At 31.4% G+C, this 14,188-nt stretch overlaps 1 protein-coding gene across 3 annotated transcripts in view; it reads right to left on the bottom strand.

Annotated features, from left to right (window-relative positions):
- Nucleotides 1–14,188, bottom strand: part of LOC118187108 (CDK5 and ABL1 enzyme substrate 2-like) — a 105,105-nt gene that overhangs the window by 42,907 nt on the left and 48,010 nt on the right. For 2 of the 3 annotated variants that reach the window (XM_035357307.2, XM_035357306.2), the window contains exons 6-7: nucleotides 12,275–12,461; nucleotides 10,126–10,262 (exon numbers count right to left, since the gene is read on the bottom strand). In XM_035357307.2, the coding sequence (XP_035213198.1) occupies nucleotides 10,126–10,262; nucleotides 12,275–12,461 (324 nt within the window). Of the gene's footprint in view, nucleotides 1–10,125; nucleotides 10,263–12,274; nucleotides 12,462–14,188 lie in introns of those variants that run through there. The other variant, XM_035357304.2, reaches the window with a different exon arrangement.

Genomic DNA, 14,188 nt, shown 5'->3' on the forward strand with positions numbered 1-14,188 from the left:
CATAAACCACATTGGGCGTTATTATCGCTCCAACCTTACTTATAACTCCAACCTTACTTTTTGAATAAGAAATCCACTACACAACTTTTCTTTTATGCAGTGCTTTCGATGTTGTTTCTGCCTCCTGTGTTGTCTATATGCGCTGAAATATTAATTATCTGCATATCCCAACTTCTTCTTTTCATGTGATTTTGACGTTTGTCAGATCATTCCTTGCTGGTGTTGCAATTTTAATGGCTAGCAGTATAATTACTTACTTCGGCTTGTAGGGCTTTGTCTTATAAAGGCACAAATTATTTTGATTGTTTTTCTGAGTTAACATTATGTTTTAAACTTTACTTTGCATTTTTATTAGTTGAGAAATAGTTTGATTTTACTTCTTTTGTTGTGCCAACCCCCTGATGTCGATGCAGCAGAAGATGTAAATTTCTTATTCATTTTTTGGCATATTCCCCCCCCTTTTCTGCAGTTTGCCACTGTGCTTCTGGTTTTTGTTTTTTTGTATATAGTTTATTCCAAATTGAATATGGGATTAATTTTAAACATATGCTTCATTTTAATTTATTTTGCATTACAAGAACCCACTAAACGTAGGTCCATTTAGCATTGTTTGGTTTAATGCGCTCTTATTGGAATAGTGGGATTCCCTGGAAATTGCATGCAGCATTGGGCTTTCCCGAAATTGAAAGTAATTTATCTGCATTACTTCTTCTCTGTAGTTGTTACACAAATGTATTTTTATTATTTCAAACATTCAATGCTGTTATTGTAAGTATACATTTATATAATGTAATGATTGATACAGTGATATTATAATTTTTAGTTTTTAATATGGGTAATAATAAGAAACACGAAAATAAAGCGAAAAGAAAAAGCATTTCACAAGAAACTAAAATGCAAGTGCTTAGTAGATTAGATAATGGTGAACATCAAAGTCAAATTGGTGTTGCATTTAACTCGCCAAATTCAACAATAAAGACAATTCTCAAGAATAAAGATTTAAACATCAAAATAATCTTCATAACACACACAGATTACTGGAGAAGCAGCAAGTGGAGATATAAAAACAGCAGCTGAATTCCCAACATTACAAACAGTACCTGAACGGCGAAACTATCCTCCAGAATTATTTTTTAATGTCGATGAAATGGGCCTATTTTGGGAAAGAATGCCAAAACATAAATTTCTATCCCGGGAAGAAAAATGAACCAGGATTTAAAGCTGCGAATGATCACTTAATGCTTTTCCTGGGTCCTAATGCTGATGCAGACTTCAAATTAAAGCCACATCTTGATTAGCATTCATAAAACCCAAGAGAAATAAAAGCAATATCAAAATCAGCTTTACCTGTAATTTGAGAATCTAATAAAATATCACAGGTAACTATGAACATTTTCTAGAATTGGTTCTATGAACAATTTTGCCCATCTGATAAACACTACTACAAAACAAAAAAAACTAGAACCAAAAATGCTACTTTTAATGGATAATGCTCCAAACCACCCAACGAATTTATCTGACTTAATAATATGAATTCCAGTCAAAGTGGTTTTCTTGACGTCAAATACAACTACATTAATTCAATCAATGGATCAAGGTGTTATATTAAATTTTAAAGCTTTAGCTGCAGCGAACATTTAGACATAAGTTTGAAGAAACAGATGAAGATGATAAACAATCAATATTAGATTTTTGGAAGAACTATAATATCATGGTTCCTATAGAAAACATAGATCTTTCTTGGAATGAGGTAAAGAAAACTATTTGAAAGGATTGTGGAAAAACATTTGGCCAGATTTAAACAACAACAATGACACTAGAGACTCTGTCCTTGATATGATGGAAATAGTGAAATTAGCGAAACAAACAGGCTTAGATGAAGTAAATGGAGAAGATCTTATAGAAATTTTGTAAGAAACAGCAGAAAGTCTTTCAAATGATGAGCTCAAGGAATTAGCGGATCAAGAAGAATGCAAAAATATTAAAAATAGTGATTCTGAAGAAGAGCAAAAGAAATTTTTAACTACATTTCTAAAAACCAGTTTAGCTTCCATAATCAAAATTATGGACTTATTTATTGAAAATGACACAGATTTTGATACGAGTTCGAAGGCAAAATGGAGTGTCATGGATGCCTTGTCCCCTTATCGACAACTTCTTATGGAGCACAAAAGAAAAATCTAAATGACATTAGATACCTTCTTGATAAAAAGATAAAAAAAAAAAAAAAATCAGATTCAGAAAAATCTGAATGGTGACATAAAATTTAATTTTTTTCTCTATATTTATTTGTTGTTTCAATATTTGTCAGAAATAAGTTAATATTTTGTATTTTTATAACAACATATTTAATGAATTTAAATAACAAAATACTTGATTAATTTTTTATTTTATACCCGTTTTCTCCTACTCCATTATTTACATGACGAGATGACCTTGTGTAATGTTATTTCGTAAAACGTCCTACTTTGATTACTGCATATACAAGGTGTGACAAAAAAAAAAAGGAGACTGGTCCAATAAATCATTATACTTACAGAATCAGTTCTCCACGACATTATCACCTTCAAAGTAGTTTCCTTTAGCATTCACACACTTCTGCTATTGCTGGTAAAAGTTCTGGAACGAGGTTTTTGGAAGGCTCTTCAGGAGATTCGCCTTTTTGCCTGAACCTCTTCAGCTGAGGTAAAATGGGTTCCCTTTAAGTAAGATTTAATTTTAGGAAATAAAAAAAAATTCCGTGGAGCCAAATCAGGTGAATAAGGAGGATGCCTCATCACAATAATGTTTTTGCTCGGCAGAAACTGCTTGACAGATAGGGCCGTGTAAACAGGTGCATTGTCCTGTTGCAACAGCCATCCTTCACTTCACAACTATGGCGTTTTTTTTTTTCCCCCTATTATTTTCATGAAGTCTTTTTAGTACTTCAATGTAGTAGTATTGATAAACAGTCTGACCACTAGAAGCCCATTCAATCATGATGAACGTGCTGGGCGTCCAGCATGTTCATCATCTTCCACACTGTCCCTTACCCCTGAAAACTGCTTATGCCATTCAAACACATGTCCCTTACTCCTGAAAACTGCTTATGCCATTCAAACACATGTGCATGAGACAAAGTTTCATCTCCATATGCCTCGGTTAACATTTGAAATATTTCCTCCATGGCTGATTTCTTAAGTTTCACAAGAAACTTTATGTTCACTCGCTGTTCGGGTTTTTACATTACACAATTTTCTGGCAGAATGCAGTTACACGTGTTCACTGACGCAGTACTCCCCACTAGCATGCTCGGTTAATGACGCAGTACTCCCCACTAGCGTGGTCGGTTAAGTCAAAACTGGCTGCATGGATAGAGGACGTGTGTGGAATGAGGTCACCAAAACAGCTGTTGCCAACTCCACTCTGTTTTCAAGCTACACATTTAGTCTCTCTCTCTTTTTTTTTTTTTTTTTTTTTTTTTGTGTGTGTGTGTGTGTGTGTGTGTCACACCTCATAGAGATAAATACTGGGCAAGATATAGAATAGTGCTCAAAGAGAATAGTGCAAAATCTTGTGATTATATACCTAGCAGGTGAAGTACTTCAGAGTTGTCCCAGAGGAAGTTACAATATAACACCCATTCAAATGAAAACTTATAGACCATTATTTTATATAATCAATGACAAGAAAAAATCTTGGTTATCTTAAATTATATCAGCAAGCTACTGGAGGCTTATCCTTTTACTTTTCAAGAAACTGTGATGCTAACAGAAATTCCTATTTAAAACTGGATATGAAAATATTAGAATAGTCTTATACAAAACTTCTTGTTCTACGGTTATTCTTCCAGTTCCCTTAGATAAGAAAACACATTTGTGAATTAAAATAATGAAATATCACATTAAAGTTAACTTTTGACATTCACAGTAATTATTTGCCATAAAGATACAAGTTATTTGTATGCAACTTCCGCAGAACAGATTTGTTAACTCAAACGATACTGAATCATCTCTCTTTATCTTGCTTAGCCTATAACAGTTTAACAACAGAAACTTTCTTTGTTTATTGTTAACATCAAATGCCAGAGGTAAATCATCATCTTCAGGTAATATTTTTATAGCATGTTTTTGAACAGTAAAAATTTACTAAATAGACTAAAGGCTGAAATTTAAAATGAATGCAAACTTTTTGTTAAATTTTTTTGATTATGCATTTCTCCTCTTCCCTACTCTCTTTAATTGCAGTTTGTCAAATTTCAACTATAATAAAATTTATCTTTTCTGGAAGTTCAACAGCAATTATTTGGAATAGTTTCAGAATAGTACTATTTATATTTACTGCCTTTGTATAATTTTCATCTACAATATGAGTAGATTAACAGGGCGAGGAAAGATCACATGTATGCTGCTGCTGGAGTTCTTTATTTAGGAATTTATTCTTGAATGTGAGAATGTAAAAGTATCAAGACTGTTTATCCTCTACTTTTCAAAAGAGTATATTTTCTTTTTCGTTACCCAGCTCATAATTATGCTTAACACTGGACTGATAAAGAGAACTGCTGAATAATATAAGGAAAGAAGCACTGTGAAACCTTTCACATTAACCCTTCTCCACCAGACACCATCCCCTAAAATAATCAATATTTCTTAAAATGCAGTTAAATAATACAGGAGACTCTAATTGTCTAGATGTGTAAGTGATTGATTATTTTATAATGTGTGAGTTTAAATGTGTTACCTTTATCAACCTCAATAAAATAATTATATGAAATAAATATTCTTTTTACATTACACAATTTTCTGGCAGAATGCAGTTACATGTGTTCACTGGCGCAGTACTCCCCACTAGCGTGGTCGGTTAAGTCAAAACTGGCTGCATGGATAGAGGACGTGTGTGGCATGACGTCACCAAAACAGCTGTTGCCAACTCCACTCTGTTTTCAAGCTACACATTTAGTCTCTCTTTTTTGTGTGTGTGTGTGTCACACCTCATAGAGATAAATACCGGGCAAGATACTGAATAGTGCTCAAAGAGAATAGTGCAAAATCTTGTGATTATATACCTAGCAGGTGAAGCACTTCAGAGTTGTCCCAGAGGAAGTTACAATATAACACCCATTCAAATGAAAACTTATAGACCATTATTTTATATAATCAATGACAAGAAAAAATCTTGGTTATCTTAAATTATATCAGCAAGCTACTGGAGACTTATCCTTTTACTTTTCAAGAAACTGTGATGCTCACAGAAATTCCTATTTAAAACTGGATATGAAAATATTAAAATAGTCTTATACAAAACTTCCTGTTCTACGGTTATTCTTCCAGTTCCCTTAGATAAGAAAACACATTTGTGAATTAAAATAATGAAATATCACATTCAAGTTAACTTTTGACATTCACAGTAATTATTTGCCATAAAGATACAAGTTATTTGTATGCAACTTCCGCAGAACAGATTTGTTAACTCAAACGATACTGAATCATCTCTCTTTATCTTGCTTAGCCTATAACAGTTTAACAACAGAAACTTTCTTTGTTTTTTGTTAACATCAAATGCCAGAGGTAAATCATCATCTTCAGGTAATATTTTTATAGCATGTTTTTGAACAGTAAAAATTTACTAAATAGACTAAAGGCTGAAATTTAAAATGAATGCAAACTTTTTGTTAAATTTTTTGATTATGCATTTCTCCTCTTCCCTACTCTCTTTAATTGCAGTTTGTCAAATTTCAACTATAATAAAATTTATCTTTTCTGGAAGTTCAACAGCAATTATTTGGAATAGTTTCAGAATAGAACTATTTATATTTACTGCCTTTGTATAATTTTCATCTACAATATGAGTAGATTAACAGGGCGAGGAAAGATCACATGTATGCTGCTGCTGGAGTTCTTTATTTAGGAATTTATTCTTGAATGTGAGAATGTAAAAGTATCAAGACTGTTTATCCTCTACTTTTCAAAAGAGTATATTTTCTTTTTCGTTACCCAGCTCATAATTATGCTTAACACTGGACTGATAAAGAGAACTGCTGAATAATATAAGGAAAGAAGCACTGTGAAACCTTTCACATTAACCCTTCTCCACCAGACACCATCCCCTAAAATAATCAATATTTCTTAAAATGCAGTTAAATAATACAGGAGACTCTAATTGTCTAGATGTGTAAGTGATTGATTATTTTATAATGTGTGAGTTTAAATGTGTTACCTTTATCAACCTCAATAAAATAATTATATGAAATAAATATTCTTTTTACATTACACAATTTTCTGGCAGAATGCAGTTACATGTGTTCACTGGCGCAGTACTCCCCACTAGCGTGGTCGGTTAAGTCAAAACTGGCTGCATGGATAGAGGACGTGTGTGGCATGACGTCACCAAAACAGCTGTTGCCAACTCCACTCTGTTTTCAAGCTACACATTTAGTCTCTCTTTTTTGTGTGTGTGTGTGTCACACCTCATAGAGATAAATACCGGGCAAGATACTGAATAGTGCTCAAAGAGAATAGTGCAAAATCTTGTGATTATATACCTAGCAGGTGAAGCACTTCAGAGTTGTCCCAGAGGAAGTTACAATATAACACCCATTCAAATGAAAACTTATAGACCATTATTTTATATAATCAATGACAAGAAAAAATCTTGGTTATCTTAAATTATATCAGCAAGCTACTGGAGACTTATCCTTTTACTTTTCAAGAAACTGTGATGCTCACAGAAATTCCTATTTAAAACTGGATATGAAAATATTAAAATAGTCTTATACAAAACTTCCTGTTCTACGGTTATTCTTCCAGTTCCCTTAGATAAGAAAACACATTTGTGAATTAAAATAATGAAATATCACATTCAAGTTAACTTTTGACATTCACAGTAATTATTTGCCATAAAGATACAAGTTATTTGTATGCAACTTCCGCAGAACAGATTTGTTAACTCAAACGATACTGAATCATCTCTCTTTATCTTGCTTAGCCTATAACAGTTTAACAACAGAAACTTTCTTTGTTTTTTGTTAACATCAAATGCCAGAGGTAAATCATCATCTTCAGGTAATATTTTTATAGCATGTTTTTGAACAGTAAAAATTTACTAAATAGACTAAAGGCTGAAATTTAAAATGAATGCAAACTTTTTGTTAAATTTTTTTGATTATGCATTTCTCCTCTTCCCTACTCTCTTTAATTGCAGTTTGTCAAATTTCAACTATAATAAAATTTATCTTTTCTGGAAGTTCAACAGCAATTATTTGGAATAGTTTCAGAATAGAACTATTTATATTTACTGCCTTTGTATAATTTTCATCTACAATATGAGTAGATTAACAGGGCGAGGAAAGATCACATGTATGCTGCTGCTGGAGTTCTTTATTTAGGAATTTATTCTTGAATGTGAGAATGTAAAAGTATCAAGACTGTTTATCCTCTACTTTTCAAAAGAGTATATTTTCTTTTTCGTTACCCTGCTCATAATTATGCTTAACACTGGACTGACAAAGAGAACTGCTGAATAATATAAGGAAAGAAGCACTGTGAAACCTTTCACATTAACCCTTCTCCACCAGACACCATCCCCTAAAATAATCAATATTTCTTAAAATGCAGTTAAATAATACAGGAGACTCTAATTGTCTAGATGTGTAAGTGATTGATTATTTTATAATGTGTGAGTTTAAATGTGTTACCTTTATCAACCTTAATAAAATAATTATATGAAATAAATATTCTTTTTACATTACACAATTTTCTGGCAGAATGCAGTTACATGTGTTCACTGGCGCAGTACTCCCCACTAGCGTGGTCGGTTAATGACGCAGTACTCCCCACTAGCGTGGTCGGTTAAGTCAAAACTGGCTGCATGGATAGAGGACGTGTGTGGCATGACGTCACCAAAACAGCTGTTGCCAACTCCACTCTGTTTTCAAGCTACACATTTAGTCTCTCTTTTTTTTTTTTTGTGTGTGTGTGTGTGTGTCACACCTCATAGAGATAAATACCGGGCAAGATACTGAATAGTGCTCAAAGAGAATAGTGCAAAATCTTGTGATTATATACCTAGCAGGTGAAGCACTTCAGAGTTGTCGCAGAGGAAGTTACAATATAACACCCATTCAAATGAAAACTTATAGACCATTATTTTATATAATCAATGACAAGAAAAAATCTTGGTTATCTTAAATTATATCAGCAAGCTACTGGAGACTTATCCTTTTACTTTTCAAGAAACTGTGATGCTCACAGAAATTCCTATTTAAAACTGGATATGAAAATATTAGAATAGTCTTATACAAAACTTCTTGATCTACGGTTATTCTTCCAGTTCCCTTAGATAAGAAAACACATTTGTGAATTAAAATAATGAAATATCACATTCAAGTTAACTTTTGACATTCACAGTAATTATTTGCCATAAAGATACAAGTTATTTGTATGCAACTTCCGCAGAACAGATTTGTTAACTCAAACGATACTGAATCATCTCTCTATCTTGCTTAGCCTATAACAATTTAACAACAGAAACTTTCTTTGTTTTTTGTTAACATCAAATGCCAGAGGTAAATCATCATCTTCAGGCAATATTTTTATAGCATGTTTTTGAACAGTAAAAATTTACTAAATAGACTAAAGGCTGAAATTTAAAATGAATGCAAACTTTTTGTTAAATTTTTTTGATTATGCATTTTTCCTCTTCCCTACTCTCTTTAATTGCAGTTTGTCAAATTTCAACTATAATAAAATTTATCTTTTCTGGAAGTTCAACAGCAATTATTTGGAATAGTTTCAGAATAGAACTATTTATATTTACTGCCTTTGTATAATTTTCATCTACAATATGATTAGATTAACAGGGGGAGGAAAGATCACATGTATGCTGCTGCTGGAGTTCTTTATTTAGGAATTTATTCTTGAATGTGAGAATGTAAAAGTATCAAGACTGTTTATCCTCTACTTTTCAAAAGAGTATATTTTCTTTTTCGTTACCCAGCTCATAATTATGCTTAACACTGGACTGATAAAGAGAACTGCTGAATAATATAAGGAAAGAAGCACTGTGAAACCTTTCACATTAACCCTTCTCCACCAGACACCATCCCCTAAAATAATCAATATTTCTTAAAATGCAGTTAAATAATACAGGAGACTCTAATTGTCTAGATGTGTAAGTGATTGATTATTTTATAATGTGTGAGTTTAAATGTGTTACCTTTATCAACCTCAATAAAATAATTATATGAAATAAATATTGTTAATAATAATTCTTAATATTCTTAACTAATAATAATAATAGCAGCAAACAGCTAACAATTTGTTTCTTCATATAATTTAACCTCGTACTCATATGATAAATACCTGTAAATTACTTTTTTCATCATTGCAATTAATTCTTTTTAAGATAAAGAACATTTTTTAGAGAAAATAAAGAATAAATAAATAATTATAATCATTAAAAATATTAATAAAATAAAATCTGAAAAGTTTAAGATTTTAAATTACATCCAAAGGGGCGTTTTTTTAACGTTTTGTGTGTTACCTTTATTTATTAAATATTATGTTCTTTGCACTTAAACCATAAAATTCAGTTCAGTAATATCGCAAAATTATTTTAAAATGAGCATAGCTTTAAAATTTCCAATACACAGTTCCATGCACTGGAGATAAAAAGGTTTTTTTTTTGCTCCCTTAGAGTGTTGCCTTTGCTCGCTTTGAAATCCTTGAGTTTGTTAATCAAAAATTCATTAAAGTTTTACAAAATATGAAATCGATAATAAAACAAATTCCAAATTTCAAATTTGGGCTTTCAGATGTCCATATTTGCAGTAGAATTACGTCATTCAAAATTGATGGCTCTACGTACTGTTGTTTTATCACAATGCGAGAAACATACATACATTTATGCAGATTCTTCATTATTTAATTTCTTCAAATATAATACAGGGTGACAGTATTTAGTGGCAATTATTTGAAAAATGCTACAGCCTTTTAAAGTTTTCAGTGTAAAATCACAAAATGAAAACAACAGTCCTTTAGGAACAAAGCCCCTTTGGACTAACAATCTTTTTAAAGACTTGCACCAAACATTCTCATATATATACAAAGAAAATACTTGCTATGCAAAATCAAAATCATTTTGACTTACTATGTAAGATGGAAAAACTAAAAGGGTACTATGCTTGCCAGCTATAAGTTCTGGGTCATCCAGTAAATTAGGATGGTATACAGAACAACTTGTGTGCCAGGGGTGAATAAATCCAAAATTTTCTTCCCTTTCTGAACCTAATCAGAAGTAGAAAGATTAAAATACATCTTAAAGAATATAAATTATTATACTTAAAAATATTTTACACTAACTTAAAAATTTTTTGGCAATGCCATAAAAATTATTATATCATACTATAAATTTTTAATTACATACTATGCCAAAAATGGTTACAATTTTTATTACCTTGTTATTATATAAATAAAAAATACACTTAGCGAAATCAATAAACTATGATTTTTACATGAAAATGCAATTATTGAAAACTAAATAATTTTTTGTCCTAAACTATGATGAGCGATACATTTCGTAAACATTCAGTTTATCATGCAATTTACATACATCTAATAAAGTTCCGAAATTAATAATTTATTTTTAATGAATTTTTAGTTAAAAATTCTCATTATTAGTTATTTATGTCACTTCACAGAAAAAACTTCTTTAAATAAACAAATATTTTTCAGCAAAAGAAATTTTTTAAGGAGGAGATTCAAATTGCCAGAAAGATAGGATAAAGTCTCAGATACAATAGTAATAATTAAATTTATGCAACTTTTTTTTTTTTTTTTTCTTCCTGTCTGAATTTGTTAGTACTGGGCACAAGTAGTTAACAGTTTCAAATTTAGGAAAGAAAAAAAGCTATATTGCTGCACACGTTTAATGGTATAGAACATTTTTACTACTTGACAATTAATCCATACAAAAATTCTGTTACTGATATTGCCTAACAATCCTAATAGTCTGATGACTTAAACACTAAAGTCTTTCAGGTGGTTATTTTGGCATCCCATACAACATTCTAATCTTCTTCTGGAGTTTAACATCCTAAGTTTAATAGAAACCCTTCCTTACCCCCTAAATGAAAGAATGTACGAATACATAATTTCAACAGCATAGGTCCATAATGTACACAGTCACTTGTAATTGATGTTTTGATGCATTTGCTGTTTAACTTCAGGAAAGACATTAGAGCTAAGTAGGTAATAATTTCACAGACAGCATTTTTAGATTATAGGACTGTTATAACTGCTATGTCAGTATGAACAGTTGTATCACTAATCCAAGTGGCACAAATTATCTCTATACTGTTAAAAGTGTAATGTAGCAACTTTTCAAAATTTAAAATAGTCAGCTAATTATGCCTAATTCTGCATAATAATAGCACAATACGCATATTACTGAACTAAAGAGAAGGGTACAAGTATATATATATATATATATATATATATATATATATAATAAGAAAAGTTGTAAGAACAATACAAAAAAGACCAATTTTGGTCAAAATTTTTCTGCGCATTGTGCTGCAAAATAAGGAAATGAGAAGATAAATTGTAGTAAGCTCGCCAAAAAGTTACCAAACGCTGTGGCTCCAAGAAAACTCCAACATAAGCATATTCAGTAGTTATGAAAAGTGTGGAAATGGAAAAAATTTTGTATATTTACAAGTTCGATTAATAAAAGCTATATGCTAAATATTTTCGGAAATTTTAACACAGTATTTAAAAAAAAAAACAAATCAATTGAATGAGGTAATATAATAGGCTATATGCGAAATAAAAAGTAAATTAAAAACACAGTAAAATATTAATCGATTGACCAAAGTAAATGGCAAAAAATATATTATAATTAAAAAGCAGAAAATGGTTAATTAGCCTAATTCGAGGTCCATTTTGGCTTTTCAAGAGAAATTTCTAAATGAACATCGAACCAAGCTAACCCCATTAACTCATCACTTAATATAATATAACTCATCAAAAGGTATTTCTGTAATTGACATTATGAAGATCACTAAAGATAGAAACTTTAAAAAAAAAATTAACAAAATAAAGAGAGAAAAGATTTAAAAGAATGAAAAAAAAATGAATTATTGAGTTTATTTTACAGTTAAAATAAAAGTTTATCTTACAGTGCACTTATATGCTGTAGAACCATTTTAACCAGATTTTATAAATTAATTTACCACAATACTGAACTTACAAGACTCTGTAGAGATACAGTCAGAAGACAGAGATCAATGTATGCTTACATTTATCAAAAGATTTTGGTGGTGTAGTCGACAATTTTGGATGAATCCTGCTCACATGATCTATAGAATACCCAGTAGAGTACACTTGATAAGGAAATCTGAAAGCATTATCTGTTTCTACCGCTGAATCTAAACAACATCTGTATTTTTTAGTAGAAGGAGCTAACAGTTCACCATATGATATGTCCTGAAAAGAAGAGATTAGCAGATTATAATTTAAACAAAAATTTGTATTATTAAGTTACAATAACAAATTACTACTAATCAATGTCATTGATAAAACATCATTATATATTGTGATAAGGTCGCATAAAGGAAGAAGAAACTGAAGATTAATATGGACAAGGAAGTCTCGAGAGCATAAGATTAATATTATTATTAACTTTTATACGTTTTCAATAGTTGGTAAATTGAATTAATTGTTATAAAAATAAAATTAATGTTGGCATTGTTTCAAACGCAGGCTCAAGAGCCATGTATTGCTCTCGCACGTAAAATGTATAGAATTTGATTTTAAGAAAAAGATTTAGGTTTTTCTCTTGTTGATGGAATGTAGCCAGTTTTTTTTTTTTTGGGGGGGGTGTTCAATAAAATTTTCATGTGGTGTTCTATCATTAGCGTTTTCATTGGAGTTCAACACCACACCCTTGAAGCATGAATACTACACCACATCAGTAAATATTAAAAAATTGATGGCAGCTTTTAGGGATTGTTCCTGAAAGTAAATTTAGGAATGGACTTTTTCGCCTGTGAACTTGAGTTTTATGTGAGCAGTCAAGACTTTCTCTGCACAAGAATTATCTAATTTTGTGTGCAAGGACAGTTCGCGTGGTGAAGCCTCTTCAATGACATGTGTCAGTGAAAAGTGACAATGTGTCAGAAGGGAACGCTGGAGGAAGCGTATCTAGTGCCACAAAATAGAGAAATTTCTTGGAAGAGTATCCAAGTCAGTGCCAGGAGAGTCAATCGGAGGCGTCTTCAAAATTGGCGAGCATCATTTTTGTGATTCTGGAGCAGTTATGTCAGTTATTTGGGACTATGTTTATTTTGGATATAGCTCTGTTTTTGGGGATCAAAAGTTTTCTTGTGGTTATTAAAAGTTAGTCTTGTGGTTACCTTTGCTAACTGGAATTTAACTGTTTAAATTGCATGAAGTATTGTAACGGTATGCTTTAGAAAAATTTAGTTTTTTAAATCCATCCAGAGTTAGAGGACAATATTTATATAGTTAAATAGAGCAAGAAAAGGTTGCCTCTCAATTAGCATTTTTGATATATGTTTTGTATACAGGTATATTCATTTAGTGTTGTAAGGAAATTTATGTTCAGAATTATTAGGGTATTATTCAGTTTTGGAGAGATAGACCTGTTGTTGTTTTTGTGTTATTGTATTTTGGGGTAGGTTATTTTTCTTTAATTTTCCATAATGGGTGAGTTTATGAGGAAATTTTCTAAAGCTCCGCTATTGGAGTTAGCGGAGGAGTTTGGTACAAATGTGTCTCGGGCAAATATAGTAAGAGAAATTAGGCAGGCTATTCTAAATGCCGAGGACTATGAAGAAGAAGCGGCGAAATAATACGCGGCAAGAATTTGGGCAGTGGCTGAGCAGAAAAAAGCAGAAGAAATAGCTGAACAAGAAACAGCAGAATAGGAATATGAACAAGAGAGAGTAGAACAGGAACGAAAACAAGAGAGAGCAGAATGGGAACGTGAACAAGAGAGGGCAGAACGGGAGCGGGAGTGAGTTTTTGAATTGGAAAGGTTAAAACTGATGAATGTGGTTCAGACTAACAACCTAGCTTCCACGGCTTCAACAGTTGAACAATCTAGAGAAAAAAAAGTTAACTTGAAAGATCTAGTACCCCGTTTTGAACCAAGTAATATAGATATTTCATTATTCTTTATGCTATTTGAA

Source organism: Stegodyphus dumicola, chromosome 1 (assembly GCF_044657685.1).
Source record: "Stegodyphus dumicola isolate Sdum_Otavi_A_Nest chromosome 1, ASM4465768v1".
Taxonomy (NCBI): domain Eukaryota; kingdom Metazoa; phylum Arthropoda; class Arachnida; order Araneae; family Eresidae; genus Stegodyphus; species Stegodyphus dumicola.